Source organism: Esox lucius, chromosome 13, assembly GCF_011004845.1.
Source record: "Esox lucius isolate fEsoLuc1 chromosome 13, fEsoLuc1.pri, whole genome shotgun sequence".
Classification (NCBI taxonomy): domain Eukaryota; kingdom Metazoa; phylum Chordata; class Actinopteri; order Esociformes; family Esocidae; genus Esox; species Esox lucius.
In genome coordinates, this window is record NC_047581.1 from 33,842,587 (window position 1) to 33,869,922 (window position 27,336).

Consider the following 27,336-nt stretch of genomic DNA (forward strand, 5'->3'; position numbering starts at 1 on the left):
TGAATTAAAAACAGAACAAAACTGCTTAGCGAGACAAAGTGCTGAGTAGCTTGTAAAACCAGTCACCTATAAGAAACCACGTCCAGAGATGGAGGCCCCTGAATCACAAACACCAGTAACAAACAGCACCTGCCAAACTCCTTCAAAGCCAACACATGGTAGGGAAGCAAAGGAAATAAAGAACTGAGAAGCTATTTATGCCATAACAGATAGATGGAGAAAAAGAAAGGATAACAGTCCACAGCGTTGGCTGTCCTCCTAGCCTCCTCTTCTCAGACATCTAGGAGTCATATAAAACCAGTGTGTACTACCATTTTTACTGCACTTTGTTCAGGTAGGCCCACACATTCAGCCACAACCTTTAAAGGAGCCCTTGAACCCACCTGGACCATAAGTCTAACCCGAGGCATAGTCCAGTGGAGGAATATTTTGGACAAAAGTCTGCACAATCTCCAGATGCGCAGATCCAAATTTGCTCTAAAAAAAGACCCCCCCCCCCGTCAGCCTCCCTATGCCTCAGTGACCTCTAACCCTCCTCGTCTCTCTCCAATTTATGCATTTCTCCCTTCGAGTCTACTGACGCCGAGATTTCACTTTCCGGTTCACAAACAGAAAGAGGGACGGGAAGCCGTAGAGGCTGAGGACGCCATAGCGACGCCCGAGTGGCCAAGCCCGGGGAAGACGTGACCTGCTGCCCTGTCCTACCGCACTGGATTCAGAGCATTTCGATTCCTCAGACGCGTCGTAGACAGCCCCGCGCTGACGGACAGCAGCAGCCTAAAATGTCATCCATTCATCACGCACACAAGCGCACGAGACGACAGCTATTCAGTCAGGTCACACGCCCATCCCGACTCCAATCACCTCCGACAACGCCTATTTAACGCAGGCCTGAACAAAAAAAATCAGGGACCGTTCAAAAGCTACAACAAGGAGCCCGTAACCGGTCTTAGCGTCCCACCTCTGATGACGCCCAGGGAGAGTCAAAGCCACGGAGCAGCAGGAGTCTTGGCAAAAACACCCAGTCCTGTGCCTTATGTGGTTGTGGTGAGAGTGAACCAACCCGGGGAGACGAAGAGGCACTGAGACAGAGGAGGCCGTCTACTGCAGTCTTTATGTAGGCTCCACAGCCCTTTGTTTTGATGAAAAACACAGCGAGGCACGCATGTCTCAACGGCGTGAGTCAATCCGTAACATTAGTGTGATAGAGAGAGCTGTAAAAGTTACCTCACCCGGCGCTTATCTGGGAGTTGTTCGCTGTTAAGATAGAGCGGGCCGACAACAGCCCTGAGAGGGACTCAGAGCTGCGTACAGTTTACTGGACAGAGATAAAAAGGGACGGACAGTCAATCTTCTGTAATCAGAACACCATCAATGACGGTTGGGGACAAACTGTTTTGTTTCTACTTCATTGTTTGTGTTTTAGAGTGTTTCCGTAAGCATATGATACAGAAAGAGGAGTGTGTGTGTGTGTTAAGTGTTAAGCAGACCGCAAAGCAGGGGAGATATGAGCAGTAACTGGGGGCGGTAACTGACGGAGTGGGCCTGCTGTGTTGTACCATGGCTCCGCGACACAGCATCTGGCTGAGAGCTAGTCTGACCACACAGAGCTCAGTGAACACTGCATCGCATTTCGGTCATTTAGCAGACGCTCTTATCCTGGTCGAACAATCAGGGCAATCATCTAGAAGGAGCTGAGAAAACCACATATCCCAGTCATAGTAACACACACACACACACACACACACACACGTTTGGGCTAACAGAGCAGCAGGGGTAACTCAATGCTGTAAGAGCCGGTTTGGGTTTCATTCACGGCCAGATACTGATGCTGTCCGCATTCCGTGAATAAAGGAGCGGTCTAGACCAGCCTTTCTTCACCCCGGATCAACAGGGGTCAGCGGGGGTCAGTGGAGGAACGCACGGCCCGCCGCCACGCATCCCTCACGAAAGGTCCTGTCGATAACAACATTTCAAACAACCGCGATCTCCAGAGGAAGGCCGTGTTTCGCCGGTGTACAAAAAGGCTTGACCAGGATTGGTGCGGACATTGTCTGGCAGGCTGTCACCCATATTACAAGGCCTAGACATGTCACAGGGAAAATAAATAAAGCACAGTATTTTTTTTTGAATTTACTGTTCGAGCTGTATCTTTCCTGCCTTGTGTTTTGCCCCAGAAGAGAGGAATGGAAGACGGTATTCATCGACATAGCTTTATCGGCATGATAATCCGGTTGTCACTCAGGTTACGTCTCCCCCTTGGTACAGATCCAGGATCAGCCAAGCCTCATCCAGCACTAACCTTAGTGAGGAGAAACACAACAATACACTGACCCAGAATCCGTGTCTAGGGGCTGTCACCGGAGACACTACACAAAGGAGGAGGTGGGAAAAAACCCAGTGGCCAACGAGAGAGTTCTTTCATTTGGCTCAGGAGTCTGTTGTAGGTGCGTTTTTTACCGGATAAAAGTAGATTAGAATGGTTCCATAACCAGGCCGCCTCTGAGACGTCAGCCCTTCTGGCTAATGGGCAAAGTTGGCTCAAAACACAAGACTTAATAGGTACTCCTGGTAATGGGTAGGATTTGGGGTTTTCAAAGTAATTGCGTTTGATAAAAAGGGATTGTCTTCCTTCCAAATCAAAACCAGTCTGAAAACGAATAGAATATATATATATATATATATATATATATATATTCTGCTTTTGTGGACGACGTACATTTCTGCTCAGCAGACCAAAATGACCACAGTGCAGTTCCGTTTGAGAAGGGCACTCATCCCTTCCTGCTTTCACCCACAATATAGCACGCTGGGTTGGATCATTAAAACGTTCTCAGCAAATGGAAAAAACGATCTGCAAATTGTGATGACATTGAATGCTGCTTAATGCTAAGCTGATTCACTTCCGATTCCCTCGTTGAAGGAGTTCTCGCCTAGTGCAACTGCACCCAGAATGCACGGATCAGACCATTTAAAACCGACAAGCAAAATACATTATGGGCTTTAATGAGATTTGTGTTAATAACAATGGATTGTCATCTCTCCTGTGGCCCCCTTTCATTTACAAACTTCAACAGGCTCTAGTTAGACTATGCGAACACACACACACACACACACGCTGGCGCGCACACACACACGCACGCAAACATGCCAAACTCACACACATCGTTGCTTTCAATCACTCACACAAGTAGAATAATTTTCCAGGCCTCGCCTTCATTTTTAACCACTTAAGAATGATGTGCACATCATTGTATTCTGGATGTGTATCCATGGGGTTGATGTATGTACAGGACAAACAAAAGACTCATTTATATTTCAGGTGTGTCTCAGACAGTACGAGTCTGGTTGGGTGAGTACAGTGCAATGCCCTTCATAGAGGAAGACAAACAACACAGCTCCCAATTCCTTAACTAACAAGGCAATAGTAAACATGTGATTCCTCGAGGGACCAATCACTGTAATTCTGTAAATGCCAGACATCTATGACATGACACATCATTTAATAGAGTTCAGTACAAAATGGTCCCAGTGGGGTCTGAGAAATTGCATGAGTTAGCGAGTTTTGTTTTCCTGAGCATGTATGCCAAATCGGTGTGGAGAATATAACATGAACGTATAAATTACTTTATCGACTCAGGGTGGTCAAAATTTGGCACACACGCTCAGGGACATGAGGAGTTAACCAATGTGACACCTCAAACACCACACGCACGACTAAGACTAAAGTTGGGTTCAATGACACATTTGTCATACAGATGCGCCGTTAAAATAACCCGTGGGGGGTGACACACCACTCAGGTTGGGGAGAGACGGTTCACTCTTGTGCCATTTTAGTAGGCTCAGGTCGACCTTTGGAACGGAATCAGGCCATTTCTCTTCCCAACTCATCCCAGATCCCTCTCTCAGATCCTTTGTGCGCTTGTGTGTGTAACTGAGGGCCTTCTGATAAACAGTAGACAGACAGCCTCCCCACACGCCCCACCAATCCTTCCTCCCATTTATGTAACTGCTTCAACCACCCACCCACCCCCCCCTCCACCCCCTCTCCCCCCAGGGTAAAGTTCAACCTAGCTCCATGACCCAGCTGGCTATGTGCGTCCTACCCCCCCCCCCCCCAACCACCCACCCCACCCCACTGCAGAGAATGACCTTCCGCTCGCGAGAACAGAGAGAGAGGGCGGCTGGGTCTGCTACCAGCGGGGAGGGAGAGGGGGGGGCACAGACAGGTTATGTAAGGCCTAGTCTGATCTATTCTGAGGACTCAGCCTGGCCGGGCACAGGCCTATCCCACGGAGAGACACCCAGCCAAAGCATCCTATGGTATTAAACTGCCCTGAGCCTCACGCACGCACACACACACACGCACGCACGCACGCACACGCAAACACCCAGCTACTGGAGCACTTAGCAGACACAAAACAAACATCTCTGCATCCATCACAACAGACCTAATGAGTATCTCTGGCCAGAACGGTACTGTGTGTCTGGGGTCATCTCAGCTTCATCACAGCCTCGCGAAAAATGGAGCCTCCTCTGTCCTACTTCTCATCATCAACATCCTCCTCCTCATCCATCCACCTCCTCATCCTGCCAATCAGTTTCCTCCTAGGTTTCTCTCTCTCCGTCCCTCCCGGTCGGTCCCTGTTCTTCTCTCCTCCTTCTCATCTCTTTTTCAAGCCTTCTCTCCCCCTCTCTCTCTAGGCTGGAGCCACATCCCCGTAGGTGGACAGTGTGTAAGCCAAAGGCAATGTAATGTATTACCGTGTCCTTTATCTACAGCTCCTACGAACTCTGTGAGCAGCCTGAAAACATTCTTGCCCGGCTACAACCACCGAAATCCCTAGCAGTCTTTTCTAAGCGAACGGGACGAAAACCACCACTAACAACTCAGGCTATGTAGACAGCTGAGTCACAAGCCCGTGTTAACACAAGCAGATGTCATTGTCATCTCAAAAAGCCAACTCATCACTCGAGGAATCTCCCTTGTCAACACTTTGGTTTCCGCAAACACTTACAAAGTAATTTCCCAGGGTCACTGGCAGTTTTAACTTCAAATTCTGATATTCAATAAATGTCTGAAGAATATTTAGCTCAAATAGCAATTAATCACAGGGTGTGTGTCATTGAAATCTGGAAAAACAGGGTGGTTCTATTAATATGAATGCATCACACTCACAGCATTTAGGAGGAAACCAACCGCCTTTCTAGACCACAGTGTTTCCATGGACGACAGGATATCTGTCACTCCTCTGAGCACGACAGCCTCTACTCTGTCGAGGTGGGCAGCCTCTTTGCCCCCGGCATCTGGCATGGATAAGCATGTCTGCCACAAGGCAGTTCTAACAATAAAAGAATAGCCGAAACCAAAACCAGTAATAGCAAACATAAACCGTGAAACCCTACATGTGAAAACCTTTTATCACTAACAATTTCATGAGGACATTAAGCTGATGAAAAGGGCAGATTTAGTTTCTCAACAGATTGAGGTTACAATCTGTGTTTTTTGTTTTTACTGATCAAGTTTTCACAAAACGTAAATTTCTACTTTAAATATTCAAATACAATCCTGTTTCCAAAAAAATGACAACAATTCAAATTTTGAAGCTGAGAAACGTTGTTGTTTTTGGAAAACTACATTTTGAATTTGATTCCAGGAATAAGTTTCAGAAAATGTGGGGCAGGGGCATATTTACCAGTGTTGCATCACCTATTCTTTTAACAATACTCCATAAATGTTTAGGAACTGAGGAGATCAAGGAGACGCTGCATTCATGATTCCAAAGAATAATTTACAGTTTTGATTTGTCAGACCACAGGACAGTTATCCACTTTACCTCAGTCCATCTTAAATGAACTCAGGCAAAGAGAAGGTGGTGGCTGTTCTGGATCTTGTTTATATGTGGTTTCTTCCTTGCATGGTAGAGTTTTAATTGCATTTGTGGATGCAGCGACATACTGTGTTCACAGACAATGGTTTTCGGAAGTGTTCCTGAGCTCATGAAGTGATGTCCACTACAGAATCGTGTCTGTTTTTCATGCAGTGCCGTCTGAGGGCCTGAAGATCACATCCCTCCAATATTGCTTTTAGGCCTTGTCCCTTGCATACAGACATTTCTCTGGATTCTCTGAATCTTTTAATGATATTATGTACTGTCAATGATGAGATTCAAAAACTCTTCTCAATTTTACATTGAGAAATTGTATTCTTAAATTGTTGCACAATTTGCCAGCGCAGTCTTTCAGAGTGGTGAACCCCTCCCCATCCTCACTTCTGACAGACCCATCCTCTCTGGAATGATCTTTTAATACTCAAACCCATGTTACTGACCTGTTGCCAACTGACCTAATTAGTTGAGTGATGTTCCACCCGATTTTGTTTTTCAGCATTACACATCTTTGAAATGTTTTGCTGGCATCAAAGTGGGCATATATTTTTCAAGAAACAAAAAACTGTCTCAGGATCAACGTTTGGTATGTTGTCTTTGCACTATTTTCTATTGAATATAGGGTTTAAATGATTTGCACATCACTGTATTCTGTTTTTAATTACATTTTACACAGCGTCCACATTTTTTTTTGGAAACAGGGTTGTACATACACAGAAAGAAATGAGTGTCAACTTTATAATACTTACTACAGTGAGATGACTCAAGGACCACACCTGTGACTATACAGAAATGCAAAATGATGTAAGTAAGGTAGCCAAGCAAAGGTAGAATAATGCAAAACCGTCAGTATGTTTGGCCATTATTCTACAAGGTGGCTATTATTTAAATGAGCCCCTTTGAACCCTTAATGTTGCCGCTCATGAGTCCTTTTCCATGGAAATACATTCTGTTTCTCTTTACCCGTGTCCCTCCAGTCATTCCCCTACCTCCCATCTGCTCTCTCTAACTACCACTCCCTCCTGTAGCCATCCACTGATGACAACCTCTTCTATGTGGGTCAATGCAGCATGTTCCTGTATGTCCTGACTGTTGACACAAGGCCCTGGTCTCTATGGAGCATGCACTGTCCTGTACAGTGTTGATCTGCCCAGATATAGACACTTAGAACAGCACGTTGTTCAAATTATACCTTCTGTATGTAGGAGTTTACAGGTGCAATGCTGTATTCATTAAATGTGTATGAAATATTTGGAGGACTGACTGAGTCACTGACAGCCGTGCTCCTAATCCGACCTAACCCTCTTAATGATTAGGATGCAAACAGGGCGTGTGTCAATGTGTGTGTGTGTGGGGGGGGGGACATCCATTCTAGATGTCATATCATCAACGATCACACAACACTTCAGTCTGCCATTCATCTTTTGTCCTTTGAAAGACTGCATGTTGAGAAATCGCAGGGCGCGCGAATGGCTGCAGACTAGTAAGCTACATAGAATCGCATTAATGGAGGGTTTCGGTGTGATTGTAGGTGTGCAGCCATTCATAACTAAGAATCGAGCTCATTCATATTCTCTACAGTATCAGACCCATCCCATTCTTCGCCTCTAACAGACCTGCGGCAACTGAACTATAATCAGAAATATATAGCCTACATAAAAAACAATAGCCTACATAAAAAATTATACGAATTCCAACGTGAAACGAGAACGTGATACGAAGCACGTTTGATGTTAAAATACGGGTATGTGGGATACACCCTCAAAGAAATGCATTGCATTCTTGCGTAACGAACTGAGTACTGATGCACCAAAACAAAACGCAACCAGCTTTCAAGCAGAAGACCAGGGTGATGTAATATAACTACTATTGCCCGTTAACACTGATGACATATTCACTCAAGATATTTGTCTTCACTTTCGGAACCCTTAAATCAGTGGGTTGTTTCATAACATCCCAATGCGGAACAGCTAGAAACAAAAACTGAACACGTGACCATATGGCTGAAACTGCAGGCTACTGACATTTCTCCCTACCTTCCAACGGTTCCAGTATTGACCCACATGCCACTCTGCGCGTGGTTTGCCCCCAGTCACCGTAACCGGGCGCGGGAGAGGAGGGAAGCAGAGAGATTGGGAACTCGAGACCGTTGCGAATGTTTCACAAAAACTCAGTGCGGTCACAAATTTACCATCTTCCTCCCGCTGATCTCTTAAAACGCTTCAGATTTCTAATTTATCATTCATCTACAGCACGGAATACCTCTTTACGTTCGTATAAAACTGCGGTTATTTGGTAAAATAGCAACCATGGGTAGTTCTGTCTCGCCTACGAGCTACCCGTCTGTGTTTTCCTTTCTCGGGCTGATGTATTAAACGACACGCCCCCATTGCTGTCATGGAGATGATTCGATTAATCCGGTCCGGGCGGCTGAGTAGGCGTATTTTGCGCTGTTTGAAAGTAGATTGAATTAATTTTGAAACAGACTGGCTCAAAACAAAAGTAACACTACTGCTTTGTAGCGTTCAGTATTTATCAAGTAATTATTATTACGGTGCATTATGGTGCCGAAGCGGCGAACATTACTTATTCATTTGCTCCTCCCTCCCACGAAGCTCTACGGTGGACCGCGGCGCATAATTGAATCCGCCCATAATGTCTTGGCGATAGTGGCTGATGAGGAGCCAATAGTAAAGAGCCGTGCTCCTTCCAGTTACCGCCCCGAAACAGTTTCACCGCATGGTAACTCATGCCGTGCCCCCTAACCAAGCGAGCGCTTCAACGCCCAGACACTCACACTTAATTTGGGAACTACGTCCAATCTTTGAAAATATTCGACACATTACAAAATGACAATAGGGTAAAACTAAAAAAGATTTCCAATTCTGGTGAAATGTTTGCCAAACGCTTCACTGTGAGTCTGGCTAGTTATGTAAGTTGAGTTAACCTACATGGCAAATCCAACGGCAAAGCAACATTCACAGGTGCGGCAGACATCACTGTTAATACAGGACCACATCATGAAACAGTAGGACAGGAAGGTAAAAGCCTCCACTACCTGTCTAATAAACAAGCCATTATTACTTTCCTTGGGCAGGATGTCTGGGAATGTTAATCTTGGATGGTACTGTGTTGCCAATAATGAAATAATGAAGAAAACTATCTGACTTCGCATCACTTTTTTCATTAAACATATGACCAGACAATGTGTCCTGTAAAAAGCTAACTTTGGCACCATGTGTCATAAGGTCAATTCCATTATCATAACAAAAGTGACCCCTAGCCTCTGGACATCGCTGAAGTTGGCCCACCATATGAGATGTAAACTGGGTCTGGACTGGATCCGTCGTGATAACCCTCATGTCCAACCGGGTCACCAGGAGGGTTGAGCTCAATGGGAATGAAGACTACGACAAAGTGGATTTTCACAATGGCACTGCCTATTCACTCACAGAGGATACATCTGTAATATGGATGGAAATAAGTTTATAAACCTCTGTCCATCTCAATGGACACCTGACTAGTGTCTAATACAGTAAACATGTCCACATCCTGTCATCACAGAACATTGTTATATGTTACCACATTCAGCTGAAAATACTTTAATGGTCATACAAACATTCCATAATGTAGGAGCTTGACTGATGACACAGACATGAAAATAACAATACAAACACAGGAAGACCACATATGACTGATGACACAGACATGAAAATAACAATACAAACACAGGAAGACCACATATGACTGATGACACAGACATGAAAATAACAATACAAACACAGGAAGACCACATATGACTGATGACACAGACATGAAAATAACAATACAAACACAGGAAGACCAAATAAAACAGGACTTGAGGAAGATGAAAACATTGTAAACATGATACACTGAAATGCTACTCAAAAAACCTCTGTACTGGGTGTAAGACTGACACCCCCTGGTGGATTTAGGTACTGCACGTTCCAAAAGAAAGGCAAGAGAAGAGAAACGCAAGTTGTATCATTTGGTAGTAACTTGGACTGTAATCTATTACTGCTAGGGAAACATACATTTGCTTACCCCCTTTTGCTTACCCCTTTTCTCAGGCCCAGCCTGTCAAACTACACACACACAAATAACGTGCGCATTTGCACACACACACAAACGTGGGAGAAAATAAGTGTTGCCCATGATAAGTGCCCACAGCACAGCGGCTAGTCCTGAGAAAGCAATGCCCCCTGCCCCCCTCTGGCATCGCTCAAATGGAACACAGTGAATGATGGAGTTGTAATGCTGCCTGAAGAGTGTGTGTGTGTGTGTGTGTGTGGGTGGGTGGGGAGTGGGGGTTGCCTTGTGAGCAAAATATCAAGTGCATGCTGTAGCTGCGGGTTCCTACACTCTTAAAAGAAAAGGTGTTCACAGGTTCTTCACATTGAAACTGTGGGGGAACCCTTATAAGTTCTTCAAATAATTATTTGTAATGGTTCCTCACAGAACCCTTTGAATAAACTTTTGGGGTAGACTTTTGAGCGTGTGATAAAAAATTAGGAATAGCTCTTTAAAATATCAGTTGACTTTGTTTCCTAAATAACTTACTGAGATTCCCCCAACTTTTCAAAATGAAGTATAATCCAAGAACCTTTCCCTTTTTGAGTGTAGTTGCTAAAAAGTTACCCATATCAGTGGGTTTATGACAGTTCTACACATTATTTCTGGGGAAATGTGTCCATGCTATTGTAGTGCAAATAACCATGGGTTGAGAATGATATAAAGACAGAGTTACTGAAACATTCCTAAGACACACACAGACCTTTGGTCCATGTCTGCTGCAGCCTGCTTGCCTGGCTATCTGTTATGAAAAGGGTTGGAGTGTTTATGTGTTGGGTGTTGTAACTGACCTAGTGCCTGACTTACTCCCAACGCCGTATTGACAAAACAAAGGCTTGGCAATATCTACAGGGCCTGGTTAATGCGGGTGTAGACACACCTGCCTACCAGTCCATGTCTCATTTTCTCCGTGCCCAGGCCAAGAGCCCCTGACTCACACACACTATACACAGACCCCCAGGGTCAACCACATCAGAGACCACCCTTAACTGTCAGATTACCTCAACACCCCCATGCCCCAGTCCCGAGAAGGACCCAAAGTCTGTCAAAGCACTCAGGGTGCCCCGTTCCCAAGCAAGACCCATCATCCATCTAAATGCCCAGGGTCTTCCACACCCTCAGGGTCCTCCCCTCAGACACACGCCATGCCACCAACAGAATCTCTGGCCTCCATAATGACACACCAGTGGGAAAGAGACAGATTTATCGCAGAATTAACTCTCACGTCAACACTCTCACAGCGCCGCAATACACTTGAGGAGGATGGCAAGTCTTTGCTGCAATGAGAAGAATGCTGCACATTCTTTGTCACGGAACATAGAGGTCAAAGTTCAGAGACGAAGATGATGCTTTCATCACACCTTATGCCATTCCTGAATACACACACATCCATACAAACACAGTCGCACATACACGTAGACTCACAATCGCACACGCACAGTCTATCTGAAATGTGTTGGTGGAATGGTCATGCCAGGACTGAAGTGTGTTGGTGACTGTTGAAGTGCATGTAAGAGGCCTGTACGTTTGTGTGAAAACAACACAGTTTGATAAGACCAGAGAGGGGACGAAAGACAGGAAGAAATTAAATGAAAGAAAGAGATTCAAAGTCAGAGAGGGAGAAAGATGCTGAAACAGATAGGAAAATTGGGAGAGAGATACCATATTTATATAAGAGATACCATATATATAAAGAGAGACCATGTTAGAGTAAGTGTGTCAAACTAACAAAGCCAAGCATTAGGTGTTGTTTACTTGCTCCTTTATCTCACAAAGATTACATTATCGCATTATGGCTCTATAAAAACGAACATGTGAGTGTGTAAGTGTGTGTGTGATTTTCAGTGGTCTCTGAGCAGGCCAGCCGAGAGTAAACATTTTCTGTCTCACCATCCCATCATGTGGACATATCATGCCCATGCGCTCGTCTCAGAAACGTCATCTCTGTGACACAGGAAACACGCGACGGACCAGAGGGTTTTCAGGTTTTGTAACGGAGAGCACTTGAGTTCACTTGGATCCGGTACACAGCGTCATGTGATAGCTGTCGTGGTGATAATGCCGCACCTAACGTTTTCATTATCATTATTATTATCGTGCACAGTACAGCAAATATGAAGGTAACGACTATATAGTTGTGTTATATCTCCATCATTATCAATTTTATTATCGTGCACAGTACAGCAGATATGAAGGTAACAACTATATAGTTGTAATCTCTCCATCATTAACATTATTATTATCGTGCGCAGTACAGCAGATATGAAGGTAACAACTATATAGTTGTAATCTCTCCATCATTAACATTATTATTATCGTGCGCAGTACAGCAGATATGAAGGTAACGACTATATAGTTGTGTTATATCTCCATCATTATCAATTTTATTATCGTGCACAGTACAGCAGATATGAAGGTAACAACTATATAGTTGTGTTATATCTTCCTCACTGCCTGGATACTTTTAGATTGCACAGGGTGAAGGCCTCTGGAGAACATACTGTATATTAGATAGAGCTAGGCGAGCTTTTCTCTTTATTTCGTTAGAATCCCCAGTATCTGAGGCCATGCCGTCTTCCCCAGGGGTCCAACAGGCATCTACAAAAGACCAGAAAGAATGGCAGATCCAATGTGGAATCCCGATCTACGACACACAGCCCCGACCTGGACGGACGGCCAGAGCGCCGCGATAGCCGTGTTCGCGTCTGCAGCCGTGACGAGAGGCTGTGTTGAGTTAATAAAGCAGGGAATGTCAAGTGGCCAGCAGTCAAGGGGTTTGTGTTAAAACGCCTTGTGTACGGACCACTGACGTAAAACAGGCCTGTGATGGCGACGCCATCGCAGAGTGCCCGACGCTTGCCCGTAACCCTCAGAGATGCGGTGCTTGGAAACAATAGGTAGGGGGTGGTCGTGGAGGGGACGCGGACAACCCCGCATTCAAGTCCAGACGATTCCGCGAGTGATTCCAGATGCTGCTTGCTACAGTGGCTAAACATTTATTTCTTTATTTTGAATCAGCGTTTGAAATGCCAATGCCCCGAGCCATTCCAGTCAATAACAAGGAGGAGGGGTTTGGTGGGGTTTGAAGTGGATGCTCTGAATTCTTGAGTGGCACAAAGCTGCTTTGACGGAGACAAACCGCAGGGTAGAATGGCTGTGGATGGAACGGCGTGCGTCTGCCTCAACTCCTACTGGGGTCGCATGGCGATGTCTTGATGAGACGGGAGGGCAGACCCACATACACGCACTCTCCTGCAGACACATGATCACATACACACACACACACACACACCACCCCACCCTAAACAACACACACACCACCCCACCTTAAACAACCCACTCCCCACCCACACATACAAACACACACACACACGCACACGGACACACAGCTCCTCCCAGCGGGGTTTGGGACACATGGGTCATCAGAGGTGCTTCTTGCTGTGTTGCCATGTCAAGTGGTTAATCTCATTAAGGCTCCACTTAGCCGCTGTTTTTAGAGACTTAATTACCTGACGAGGCTGGGCTCAGCCCAAACAGGAGCACACACACACAAATACACACACACACAAATATATACAAATATATAACATCACTTATCAGCCACGCTCAGTACCGGGTACCCGGTCAGACCCAGACCTGCTTCTGGCCCATTCACCTTCCAACTGGCCCAGTTCAACATGTGCTCACTAAGCATTTGCAACGCCGTGCCACCTGCAGAATTTTCTTAACCTTTGTGAACTTCTGGGACAGCCAAGCCAACTCCTCGCACTTTGGCGAAGACATGTCACAGTAAACCTCGAGATGACTACTGAGGGAGAGGGGGGCCTCGTCGTGGCCAAAAGAATGGCACAGTGTGACTGGAACCAGGGGCATGGTTGACGGGAAACTGCCCATAATGCCGTCCATGTTGATAAATAGTGAGAGTGAGACAAAGAAAGGCAGTAAAGAGTGAGAGTTAAGTTAACAAAGATGTGCCAGAGAGTTTGTGATAGTGTTGGAGAGAGACCTTGGGTGAGGTAGAGGAGGGGGCGCTTTTGGCAGAACTAGGGGTCGGTTTTCCAGAAACAGCTTGAGCAAACAGAGTCGCGGGCCAAGCCAAACACCCCTGGACTTCAGCCTCGGCCCACTGATCAGAATGGCTATACACACACTTAAAAAAAAAAAAAGACTGCAACTCCTCCGACATAGTTCATATATAGAGACAGAAAGAAAGAGACGAGAAGGGTGGAAAACCGAGATGGATAGAAAAAGCGAGGGATCGGTGAGAGGACGAAAGAGAGAAGGCAGACGGAACTGAGAGGACGAGAAAGGGCAAGCCTCCTGAATCACCTGACAGCCCAGTGCAACAAGAGATGCACAGTAAACAGGAAGGGCCATTGTTATTCCTGATTCAAATAGCTTGAGTGTTGTTTGTCTGATCTGCTCTGTTTGTTCCTCCTACTCCCCTGTGCACACACACACACACACACACACACACACACAGACAAGTATGTGACACATGCACTGCTCCATCCTGGTCATGACAGCTACCCAGTCAAAGTGGCACACTCTAAAAAGAGTGATGGAAAAATCTATACTGGGTATTTCTGAACCGAGCGGTTGCCTGGCGCTCTCCGTGGGCAACCGACAAGCTGCGAACCACACGTCAATGACCGCGTCACAGACAAATGGAGGGGCAGACACTGGGTGCGCTGGGGCCGAAAGATTGTTTTAGGCCTGGAGCGACACCATCCAGACTGGCCGTTTCACTGTCCATGACAGTCTGTAAGCTGTGGGAAGGAATCCAGTGAGAGGCTGCACAAGGCAAGGCCACATGGCAGCCATATGTGGTTCCTCGCAAAAGACAAAATGGGCCCGTTCGTTTATATGTGTGAGTGTGATATGTCACTCCAGAGGCCTGTTGGAGTCACTGTGGCCCTGAATGAGAGCTCACTGATCTCTAAAGACTTATGAGTGCAGTCTTAATCGAAATTCACACCATACATACAGACACACACGGGGTGGCATGAGTTTGGCCACAGCGTCCGCGCAGAGCCTTCACCTGGGTTATGACACGCGTAGCACAAAAAGACGTCACCTTGACAACCTGACGTGGTGGTTTTCCGCAACCGGGGACCCTCCTTGACTTTTGGAAATGTAGAGATCACAGTGGCAGGGCTGGGAGTGGACCACAAACGCCCAGGCAGAGACAGAAACCGACAGACTCCCTCGCCCAGCTAGGTGACGGCGTGCTTGGAAACACGCCCGACCTGTGGTTGGCATGTCTGACTCATTCACCAAGACAGCGGTGGAACATGGCTTCTGCCCAGTAAGACGACTGCTCTCGTCTTACTGGGCATAGCTGATTTGCCATAGCTGATAAAGGATTATCCCCCCTGTGGGCTTTCCAGTGGCTTGCTAACACTTGCTAACACTTGCTAACACTTGCTAACATGCAAGACTAGATGCAACACCCTGATATCCTCTCTCTCTGCGTGTGTCTGTGTGTGTGTGTGCATGTGTGTGTGTGTGTTTGTATATGTATGTGTGTGTATGTGTGTGTATGTGTGTATATGTATGTGTGTATGTGTGTGTGTGTGTGTGTGTGTGCATGTGTGGGTATATGTGTGTGTATGTGTGTACATACACATCCACTCACACACAAACACATACCGCTGGCGACGGACGTGCTAATGGTGTTTCATAATTCTGATTTAATGAAACCCACAGCCACTGGAGTGAGATGGGGGATGGGAGACGTCACTTCCAGGAAGGTAGAGACACATACCTGAGACACATAGGGGTCACCAGAGACACATAGGGGTCACCAGAGACACATACTGGACACCAGAGACACATAGGGGACATCAGAGACACATACTGGACACCAGAGACACATAGGGGACATCAGAGACACCTAGGGGACACCAGAGCCACATTAGGGTCACCAGAGTCACATACTGGACACCAGAGCCACATAGGGGACACCAGAGACACATAGGGGTCACCAGAGACAAATAGGGGTCACCAGAGACACATAGGGGACACCAGAGACACATAGGGGTCACCAGAGACACATACTGGACACCAGAGACACATAGGGGACATCAGAGACACATACTGGACACCAGAGACACATAGGGGACACCAGAGCCACACAGGGGACACCAGAGACACATAGGGGTCACCAGAGTCACATAGGGGACACCAGAGTCACATATGGGACACCAGAGACACATAAGGGTCACCAGAGTCACATATGGGACACCAGAGACACATAGGGGTCACCAGAGACACACAGGGGACACCAGAGACACATAGGGGACACCAGAGGCAAATCTGGGACACCAGAGACACAAAGGGGACACCAGAGGATACCGGAGAAGCTGAACACATCACGCAGGGCTAGTGTGTGTTTTGGACGAAAAAAGGCTACCCGTATCCTATTGGAAATTGGCAAACGTATGCAACATGTACACACACTAACAGACACAGTCATGATCACACACAGCACTGCTATAATTACAAACCATAAGGTGGGGGAGGGGGTTGGTATATGACCAATAAAGCATGGCTAACTGCTGCTGTCAGGCAAGACGCAGCATGTGGTGCCTGGATAGAGACTTTAACAGGGACATATTGGTCATATACCACAAACCCCCAAGGAGATTCATCACTTCAGAAACTAAATAAAACAGTCAAAACAAATGTTTTGTCACGCCCGTGGTATGCGCGCTGGCTTTCAGGCAATTAAGGGCTCATTTCACCTGGCTTATAATGTATGAAAACAAGAAAGCAGGCGGGCAAAACATACTCTCTCATATACACACAGACACACACACAGACAGACACACACTTTCCCATCCGGTCACATGACCGAGCTGCCGTGTCACTGATGATCAGTTTTCCAACACAAACAGAGCAACAACCCTAGTCACTATCGCTAGACTCCTGACACATAGTCCAAACATGTAAACACAGACACACTGACACACAGTACATACAAACATGTGGACATACATACAGACACACTCACGTGCACGGGAGAGTATAATCGAGTTTCCATTTACCCTCCTCTAAGAGGGACAGTGGGTGGCAGTGTGAAGTGTTACCACGCACCATGGAGATACATCCACTTACTGCCATGCAGAATGACTTGTAGTGAAGCCACAAATATGACAAAAAAGGACAAAGTACTCAAAATGGGAGATCAATGTCAGTTGACTCTCAATCTGTGTGCAGGGCTGTGTGTGTGTGTGTGTGTGTGTGTGCGCGTGTGTGTTTATGTTTGTGTATTGGTTTCCCTATCTTATTAGGACCACAGTTTACCAACATTTTAATTCTGACATTTTCATGAAAACACAAAATTAATTTTAATTATTGTGGGGTAGCTTCAGGCTAAAACGTTAGGTTTAATTTAGAGTGAAGGGTTTCATTTAGGGTGAAGGGTTTCATTTAGGGTGAAGGGTTTCATTTAGAGTGAAGGGTTTCATTTAGGGTGAAGGGTTAATTTAGGGTGAAGGGTTTCATTTAGAGTGAAGGGTTTCATTTAGAGTGAAGGGTTTCATTTAGAGTGAAGGGTTTCATTTAGGGTGAAAGGTTTCATTTAGGGTGAAAGGTTTCATTTAGGGTGAAAGGTTTCATTTAGACTGAAGGTTAGAGGTTCAGCAAAATGTGTTTTTGAATGAAAAAGGAAAATGTATTACATAAAGGTAATGAAAACCTAATCGTCTAAGAAAAACACACAAAAATGCTTTACATAATTTTGTCTTTATGACTCTTGAATATTTGGGTGGGGAGGGGGCAATATGTGTGCAACTGGAAGCATTGAGAATGCATAAATCAAACTGCACCATTCTGTCTGAAATGCCATAACACAAGGTTTAAAAGCAAATCAACAGCAAAGCAGCACTTTCTTTAGTAAACAGCTATGAGCTTCAGCTGGAGAAATCTAACCACTCTCAAATTCACTGACGCAATGATTGATTATCCATTTCACTACTTTTAAATAAGTAGTACCAATCCCAGAATGCCCAGAGTTAATTCCAGAGAGTCTTTGAAAGCTTGTCACAGAGCACAGCCATTACGTGATGAAGCAGATATTAAGAGAAATATTCCCAAATGCTAATTATTACAGTTGGAACATATAATAAAAATATTGCCCTTCGTGACAGACAACAGTGATGCTAAAATGTATGTGTGAGATTTATTTATCTCAGTGCCTTAAAGTATTAAGAACCCTTACATTTTCCTCATTTTGTTGTGTTATGAACTTAATTTATAATTGATTACATCTATTATTTTGTCCATCAATCTACACACACTATCCGAAAACACACTTTTAGAAATTTGAGACTGAACTGAAATATCTCATGTACATAAGTATTCAGAAAATGTATTCAGTTCTTTGACAGCTGCGAGTCTTCTTGGGTATGACTCCACCAGCTTTGCACAACTGGATCTGGGCAGTTTCTCCCTTGCAGATCCTCTCAGGCTCTGTCAGAGTGAATTGGAAGCAACAGTGAACAGCGATCTTCAGGTCTCCCCACAGATGTTCAGTTGGGTTCAAACCTGGGCTTTGGCTGGGCCGCTCAAGGACATTCAGAGACTTGTCCCGAAGCCACTCCAGCATTGCATTTGGCTGTGAGCTTTGGGTTCTAGTCATGCAGAATGATGCATTTTTGCCCCAGTTTGAGTTCCTATGTGCTCAGGATCGTGTTTTCTTCAAGGAAATCTCAATAGTTTGCTCCATTCATCCTTCCCTCAATCCCGACCAGTCTCCCAGTTGCTGAGAAGCCTCCCCATAGTATGGTGATCCCACCACCATGCTTCACCGTAGGGATGATATTAGCAAGGTGATTTCACCAGAATTAGCATTTGGCATTCAGGCCTAATTGTTCGACATTTTGGAGAATCTCTTTCCTCATGCTCTCAGACTCCTGCAGCCGGCATGTCATATGCCTTTTACTTTAGAAGTGTCTTCCGTCTAGCCACTCCACCATAAAGACCTGATTAATGCAGTGCTACAGAGATGGTTGTCCTTCTGGCAGGTTCTCCCATCTCGGCAGAGAAACTCTGAAACTGTCAGAGTGGCCATTGGGTTCTTAGTCATCTTTCTGACCAATGTCCTTCTTGCACTGTTACTTAGTTTGCCCGGATGGCCTGCTCTAGGAAGAGTCTTGGTGGTTCTAAACTTTTTCCCTTTCAAAATGATTGAGCCCACTGAGTCCCTGGGAACTATGAACCCTTCAGCGATTTTTTATAACCTTTATCTTATAGGTCTATGGGGAATTAATAGACTTCATGGCTTGATTTTTGCTCTGACATGCTCTGTGAAGTATAGGAGCTTAAAAAGACAGATGGGGCCTTTCTAAATCATGTCCAATGAATTGAATTTGCCAAAGGTGGAGACCAATCCCGTTATAGAGTCATCTCAAGGAGCATCAAAAAGACAAAGGATGCACCATAGCTCAATTTGGAGTGTCATGGTAAAATATATGTTCTCCATTTTCAATAAATTGGCCGACATTTCAACAAACGTGTTTTTGCATTGTCATAACGGTGTATTGTGTGTAGATGAATGGAAAAACATTATTATGTGAACAGTTATAAATAAAGTCCCCAATACACCTGCATGTGGAACCAGTGATAGGTTCTGAAAATGTTCCGAAGGCACTGTATTCATCTGCTGGATTGAAAAATGAACTATGGTGTATGCTGGAATGTTATGACAACACATGGAATCTCGTTCCCAGACATTTACGACTCAAATAAATGGAATGTGTGGTGGGACAATGAACTTGTCAAACAAACAAAAAATCTGTCAGAAATTCAGTTTCGATAAGGCACTGGCCAAACAGCTTAGTCGATGAAATCATATTTTAAGCTTTCATCCTTTTTTTAAATTAAAAAATTATTTATTTCTAATTAAGAACTAAATAATAGTAATACACAACACTTCATAGTATATTTTCATACCCTTGAAAATGTGTGCTGAAGTTAAGTATTTACACCATTTCAAAAAACTTTTGTTGATTAAATCATCATATGAATGTAGCATTATATAACATGTCCAAAACGTATGTTAATGTGGTTATAGAAATGTGCCGTAAGAATATGTATTTCATTTGTTGTTTTCTAATTACAAATGTCCATTGCCCCAAATTAGCATGCACGTTATGAGTTGTAAATTAGTAGTGCTGGTACACTCAGACCTGTGAAACCCACAAAAGGACTGAGTTCATTGACTAACAAACTTTCTCAAAGTAAAAACAGATGGGTAACGAGAATAAATTACTTTCTCAAGAGGAAAATCTAAACTTTCAACTTTTCTAAGAATGTTCACCTAATCATGCATTGATACCAATAGGGAAAAGGTCACTGAAGTGAATTCGCTTGATGAGCAAAGGAAATGAGGGGGCACTACAAAGCTTGTGAACTTTAATTCATCCTACTGTAAGACACGTGGCAAGTCTGTCTGTCTTCATGTCTGACTTTCGGTTTGCCAGTTTATCTGTAATTTCTATGTCTTTTATGCAAAACAATAAAAAATAAATAATTTCACAAGGTGTCATAATTGACCAAACTCTTGACATGTTATTGGCCAAACAAAGGCTTTGCATTTCTAACCATTCTGTCTCATTATTCAGCTGTGTGGTATACTCTGGTTTCCTGTCACAGTATTCAGCAGTGCAGTATATTCTGGGTTCCTGTCACAGAATTCAGTTGTGCAGTATATTCTGGGTTCCTGTCACAGAATTCAGTTGTGCAGTATATTCTGGATTCCTGTCTCAGTATCTAGTTGTGTGGTATACTCTGGGTCTCTATCTCAGTATCCAGTTGTGTGGTATACTAGGTTCCTGTCTCAGTATCTAGTTGTGTGGTATACTCTGGGTCTCTATCTCAGTATCCAGTTGTGTGGTATACTCTGGGTCTCTATCTCAGTATCCAGTTGTGTGGTATACTCTGGGTCTCTATCTCAGTATCCAGTTGTGTGGTATACTCTGGGTCTCTATCTCAGTATCCAGTTGTGTGGTATACTAGGTTCCTGTCTCAGTATCCAGTTGTGTGGTATACTAGGTTCCTGTCTCAGTATCCAGTTGTGTGATATACTCTGGGTTCTTGTATCTATATCCAGCTATGCGGTATACTTCTGGGTTCCTATCTCAGTCAGTATCCAGTTGTGCTGTGTACTCTGGGTTTCTATCAGTTCCCAGCTGTTCCCCTGTCTGTGTTCCCCATCAGTCCAAGTCCAAATACCCACAAGTCCCTCTTCCTCAGGATCTGTGCTCCTCCTTTCCTCTCCCGGCAGGCCCCCTGTCCCACCTCTCCACTCCCAAACATCCCAAACAAACACACGTGCACGCGCACGTACGCCCACATGCGCACACGCTCAAGCACGGATGCATTTTTTGCACACGAACACCATGTTTAAAAAACAACCACAGTGGCAGCCAAAACAGAGAAAGGACGGAAAGAAAAAGAGAAAAACTGTATGACTGCCATCCCTCTCACAATCGCCTTTTTCTTCCCCCCTCCCCTCCCCACCCCAATACCGCCACCTCCAACGCTCTCTCTCTCGCTCCCTCTCTCGCTCCCTCTCTCGCTCCCTCTCTCGCTCTCTCTCTCGCTCTCTCTCTCGCTCTCTCTCTCTCTCTCGCTCTCTCTCTCGCTCTCTCCAAACCAGCATTACTTCAGCAGAGAGACAAACATCATGTGGTTTAGAGAGAAGAACTACTTTTTGTTTGGGGCATCCACAGTTGCAAATTTCATGGGCACATTTAATGAAGTTGCTGGTTTTCCAGAAATCCTGGTTTGAGGATTCTGGATGTCATATTTATTATCCCCCCCCCCCCACCGGCAGGGGTTTTGAGAGGAATGCATTGGGTATTCTTTCTATAATGTATTGGTTGTGTTTTGTGCACCCAATGGGCAGAGGCCTAACAGTCATGAAAACCAGCATGATCTGTACAACATTAGCCAGCTACCTGAGCTAGCCAGTCAAACGTCATAAGAAACGTGTGACGACACAACTGCATAACGAATAGTGAGCATATTTACACTGCAGTGGTCAATAAGCGGTATCTGTGGCCCAAATGTAGATTTTCACAGGTTTGAATTGTTTAAAAATACAAATGGCGAAATCCTGAAAAAACCTGTGTTAATCTCGATGGAACTCTTGTATTGTAAATAGACCCGGCCTTGCAATGTATTTTACACAGATTATTTTTGAGGCCTCGCTTGGTTTCGGCAGATCTGTGTCCCTTGGTAGAGTGTAATATGCACACAAAACACACACACACACACATACACACATGCACACATTCACACACACACATAGCCCTCCACACAGCCTTCTGCGCCATTGGTTGAGTTGAAGACTGGTGGGTGTCCAAGGGTGTGTGTGTGTGTGTGTGTGTGTCTGCGTGAGAGAGAGACATTGCTACACACACAAAGACACAGCGTCTTATATGGCTCCCAGCCGCGCCGTGTTGGCCTGCTAACCCTCCATCCAGCAGCTTGGAATGTTTGGTGTTCAACCCCAGTGGAAAGCCCCGGTTGCCAATACACACTCCCAGCACCCCTTGGGGGGACTTGCATATTCCATAGAGCAGCACAGGCCTCGCCCAGGGAAGAATGGCTCAAATTCCACAGCTGATACAAAAACAGAGCAGAGGAACTGATGTCAACACTGTACTTGACCATCCCACCAAATGCATCTCATAAAGTGGACAAAAAAGTGAGCGAGCAAGTGGGAGCCAAATAAGAAGTACAGCAAATGAGAGAGAGAGAGTGAATTGGGGGATATGGGGGGGTTGTTGGACGAGTTGATACATTTACAGAGTGTGGCGTCATTCTCATGGGCACACTTGAAATTGTATATTCTGGGTAGGATGGAGAGAAGGATCGGAAATAACCGTTCCTGAATGGCCGTCATTCTACTGATATATGGAGACACGTTGAGGATGTCTCTTGGTCTGGCACTTGGTGGACTGCAAGTGGTATGAAAAATAATAATTTTCATCAAGTCAGTCATGAGCTATACAAACCCAAGTGATGGTAAATAATCCATTGTCGAAGAAGAATAGTTTTGTTTGCCTGAACGGGCGTTGAAAAGCTAAACCTGATGAGTGAATAACCAGAGGAACTTCGCCATATAACTCCCAAGCAAGCAAACTGTGACTTGAAAACCCATTGTTAATTTCCACATGGATACAGTAGCGGATATGATTCTTATCTGTACAACAATGCATCTGGACACAATTATAGTTATGACACGAAGTATACATCAGTCTTCCAGGGCATTTAGTTCTAATTACGGTTATTTGACTAAGTGATAGGTTATTTAAACAACAAGTTGGCCAGTCAGCAATATGCCGTTTGGTTACACAAGCTTGAAAAGAAAGAGTCCAGCTTGTATTCTGGACGGGTGGGGGGGGGGTGGGGGGCAAATAATATAAACAACAGATAAATACTGCTGAACTGAGACACAAGACTCAAACACACAAAACTTAAACTTACTGCTGTCGGTATAGTGGATTCGGTTATTAAATGAATGCGTATTATCAGCAAGTAGACACTCGTTAAACAAATAAATAAAGCAATACATATAACACATATAGTAGACAAATAAGTGAAACCTTTTCTCCAAATAAAGGCAAAGTATTTTGAATTCACCATAGCGTTAAAATGTTATGCAATCCAGTGAACGTACAGTTCGGTTTAGTTTTCCGTGCGTTTTTTATTCGCATCACAACACCTCAGCATATGATGTTATTAATCCAAAGTACATACCACAACATATGTAGCTACATTTTGTATCCTACTCACGCGTGTCAGAGGGACTTACCTTCACTGGTCATTCACCTCCGGAATATTTTCGGTGTTCTGCGTTGTCCACCTCACACCACTTCTCTCTCGCTCTTTCACTTTATTTTGGGATATAGCTCGTCCCCTTCGCGAGCTGCAAGGCACAAACACAAAAACTATTTCAGTAAGCTACACAAGGACACAAAGATTTGCGAGCAGAGTGCACTCTGCGAAGAGCTGTCTTCATATGCCTATGGGAGCAGTCGTGTTACATGGAACCTATTATATATTGCAAAAGCAGCAGACATTCTTTTGGAGGCTGGCTGTTGTTCGTCAGTTTCGGTCTGCGTGTTCACTGGTGCTGATGCGAGTTTTTCCACGTCCTTTTGTTGTTTCTGTCACACCTAAACCGGGGGCATTGGAAGAGAAGCAAGCGCCAGACTTTCTTTGTCTGTTTCCTCTTTGCCTTCACAAAGACAACGCGGTTCTATTATTATTTTTAAATTATTTATTATTAGCCTGTTATCTAACAAGTGACTGGCTTGGCTAGGTTCATCCAAATCGCCTACCCAAATGAGATCGCATGCATGAGACAAAAGAAAACGTGGTGTACACAGCGTCCACTGCCTTTAAATAGGCTATAGTGCACTGATAGGGAGGCAAATTTGAGACAAGAAAGTAAAGCTCAAGTCCTTTGTGTTACCGCACCCTGGTCCCATCCCACCCCATCAGCGCGTAGTAAATGCGTCGCGAGACTAACCCATAGCCTCACCAAAAAATCTGCCGAAGTTCACCCCACCGCTCGAGTCTCTGTGGTGTCGCTGTCTGCCTGTCTGTCGTGCGCTGCTGTCACATACGGCGGAGGAGCCCAGTCGCGCTCCAGTCCAGTCCAACCAGCGACAAAACGCCACTGCCTATCAACCAGAGAGCGGTGACGAAAGACTAGCGCCAATCACTTACGCGCGGTCGCCACACCCATCCATTCATAAACTGGAGTACCAGTCCGCATTGGCAGACTGCGCGGAGAAGACAGAGAGGATGGCCGTTTAGTGATGCAGTCATTATAGCCTGATTATTGGTTTTGTTAGCGGTGAATTAAACCTGATGTGACCTGTAACACACAGAGACAATGTTAATCAACTTATGTCGTTTACAGGAGTTGACAACATCGCGATTTTACTAAATAAATCAAATGCTTACAATCTCTGTCATATTTTACCTGATCCTGAGCAACTTAGGAGTTAGCTTACATTGGAATAACGATTTTCATCTGAGGTAGTATGAATAATGGGATTTATTTTAAGTATAGCCGTAGCTAAAGCATTAGGTTTAGAAATTTGAGTTAGGATTAGGGGATGTAGATCATTTGAATGATATACATTTTTGGGTACGCACTAGGATAGTTAAATGTAAAGGTGTGTGCGTGCATGCTTGCGAGTCTATGCTTGAGCATGTTTATTTAAAACCGAAGCAAAGTTCCCTTGTTGGCATGTCGTTACACATAAAAATAACACTAATTAGTTGGACTTTTAGCAGAATGCTGACACCCACTGGGACCAGTTTACATGCGCAGTAGATGAGCTGATACACGTCACGTTCCTGTAGTTCTTGACTGTCACTCAGTGTGCTGCAAGTGGTCTGTTACCCAGCTGCCAGGCAGTTTGGGTGTGTTGATTAGCACATTGTTTAGCTAGGGAAAAAACGAGAACGAATGTGTCTTTTTTTTTAAGGTAATGTTTCAATTACAAATGTAGATAGAATGGGTGCTTATATTTTTTATTTAAAAATGAACCAACTGAGACAACTAAACAACTTCATTGAACAAGCAGCCATCCTTTTATGCTAAGACACCATACTGTTCTCTTATGATACAGTTTAGCCGAGTAAGGTATTGTTACTAAGACTTGTAAACTGGACATTTCCTAAATGTGTTATTTACTACAAGGAACACACTGCGTCGTGCTTTAAACCTCGTGGCGCCTCTCCGGTTCATCCGCTGAGGCATTTGTTCTCTGATGTGAGATGAGACTTGTCTAGGCTTGCTCATAACTGTGTTGCATTGAGACCAAACGGCCAACACCAGTCCGTAAGCCAAACTGTACGCCGTTGCCACCACACTTGACACGTGGTGTTGGTGCATCCAGTGCTGGCCATGGCAACGGCTTGACATTGTTGGGATGAATCATTGACATATATATTAAAAACCTGAAGACGTCAGTGAGAGTCTTGTATCACTTCCAGTTGTGACGGGAGAAGATTGTAATTGTTGTGTGGATCGTGTGAACATTTGGCTTTTTGTGCAGCAATGTGCCCCTCAAATAATTTCATCTTCTTTGTTACCTCTCACCTTGCTGCCGCACTAGGTGCATGATGGGAGGTTTGTCACAGAGCCCTCTCCAGCAATTTCCCACTGCCCAAAGTTCGGCCCTGTGCACAATGGGAGCACAATGGGAGTCTCCAAAAGCCCACCCCACTGTCTCCCTGTGCTGTGGGGAGAGGTGGGGCAAACTGCTGATCCAGGGCCTCGGAAAGGCCTGCGTCGGCCGAATTCAACAAAGCTGGGCCGGCCCGTGCCACGCACACATGAAAGGTCGCTCCTAATCCTCCCCCTGATCGATTTCACTCAGCGGCTCTGCGTGTCTCTCACACTGACCCGGTCCTGGCTACAATAGGGCTCTTTCTGCGCCTCAGTGGCTGGTCCATTCTCCTGGATGATCCCACGGACAAAGCAGCATTACAGAACTGCCAATTGAGCTTGAACAATTGCCCCCAAAGGGAGGCGCTCACTCGGTCCGACCCTGTAGTCCTCGTGTGCCTTAGCCAGCACACCGGGCCCAAGTCTGACAGCCAGCCAGCCGGACCTTTGAGTACTGGGTCTCCATGTCTTCTGTTCACACGGCTGTGACACCAGTATTGGTTGGGAATCAGTGAGTTAGTTTTAACACAACCCCGGCGTTAGTTCACATGCTGTAGACACGACGCGCAGACATGTCCCTAATGCCTGCTGCTCGCATTACAATAACACCCAATGACATGGGTTCAGGTAATGTATTGGTGTGGTTTTGACAACACACACAGCAATGCTTAGAGTGCCGACTGTCCTGATGGTGTCTTTAATTTGAGCTCAACAGAAAGGACAGAAATGATCTGAATCCAGGACTCCTATGTTAGGGCCAAAGGACCCATTACTGATGGAGGTTGTTGGGACTTCTACAATATATGCAGTCACCATAACGGTAGGTAACCCAGAGCCCAGAGGAAGGTTTATACTGATGCTGTGTCTTAAAATTGGTTGTTCTGTTTTAGAAGTAATTTTGCAATAAAAAAAGGAAAAATTGACTTTCTTAAAGGACAAAAGGTATGGCCATATAAATCTCAAAATAGCCATAATCTAAATGACAATTCACATGCTCTTTTGGTGCAGGAAAATGTTTTCTATATAGTGAAACTGGTTCAAACCAAGATAAAGCCTCGGTAATCTCTGTGAGGTGACTGACATACGGTCTGTCTCCGTAAATCTCTCCTGGAGTCTTGAGCGTGATCGGGTCCACGCCGTGTCCCAGCGTAC

General features: G+C 45.0%; 1 protein-coding gene across 6 annotated transcripts in view; it reads right to left on the reverse strand.

Moving 5' to 3' along the window:
• rhobtb4 (Rho related BTB domain containing 4) overlaps positions 1-24,702 on the reverse strand; it is a 45,481-nt gene extending 20,779 nt beyond the window's left edge. The window contains exons 1-2 of one of the 6 annotated variants that reach the window (XM_020052748.3): positions 24,541-24,702; positions 23,809-23,922 (exon numbers count right to left, since the gene is read on the reverse strand). Coding sequence is in view for 1 of the 6 variants with exons in the window: in XM_020052747.3 (XP_019908306.2) it covers positions 7,925-7,953 (29 nt within the window). In the remaining 5 variants the exon portion in view is untranslated. Of the gene's footprint in view, positions 1-66; positions 314-961; positions 1,049-7,924; positions 8,310-23,808; positions 24,032-24,074; positions 24,497-24,540 lie in introns of those variants that run through there. The other 5 variants (XM_020052749.3, XM_034296426.1, XM_020052747.3 and 2 more) reach the window with 5 other exon arrangements.
• Between the last annotated feature and the right edge of the window lie 2,634 nt (positions 24,703-27,336).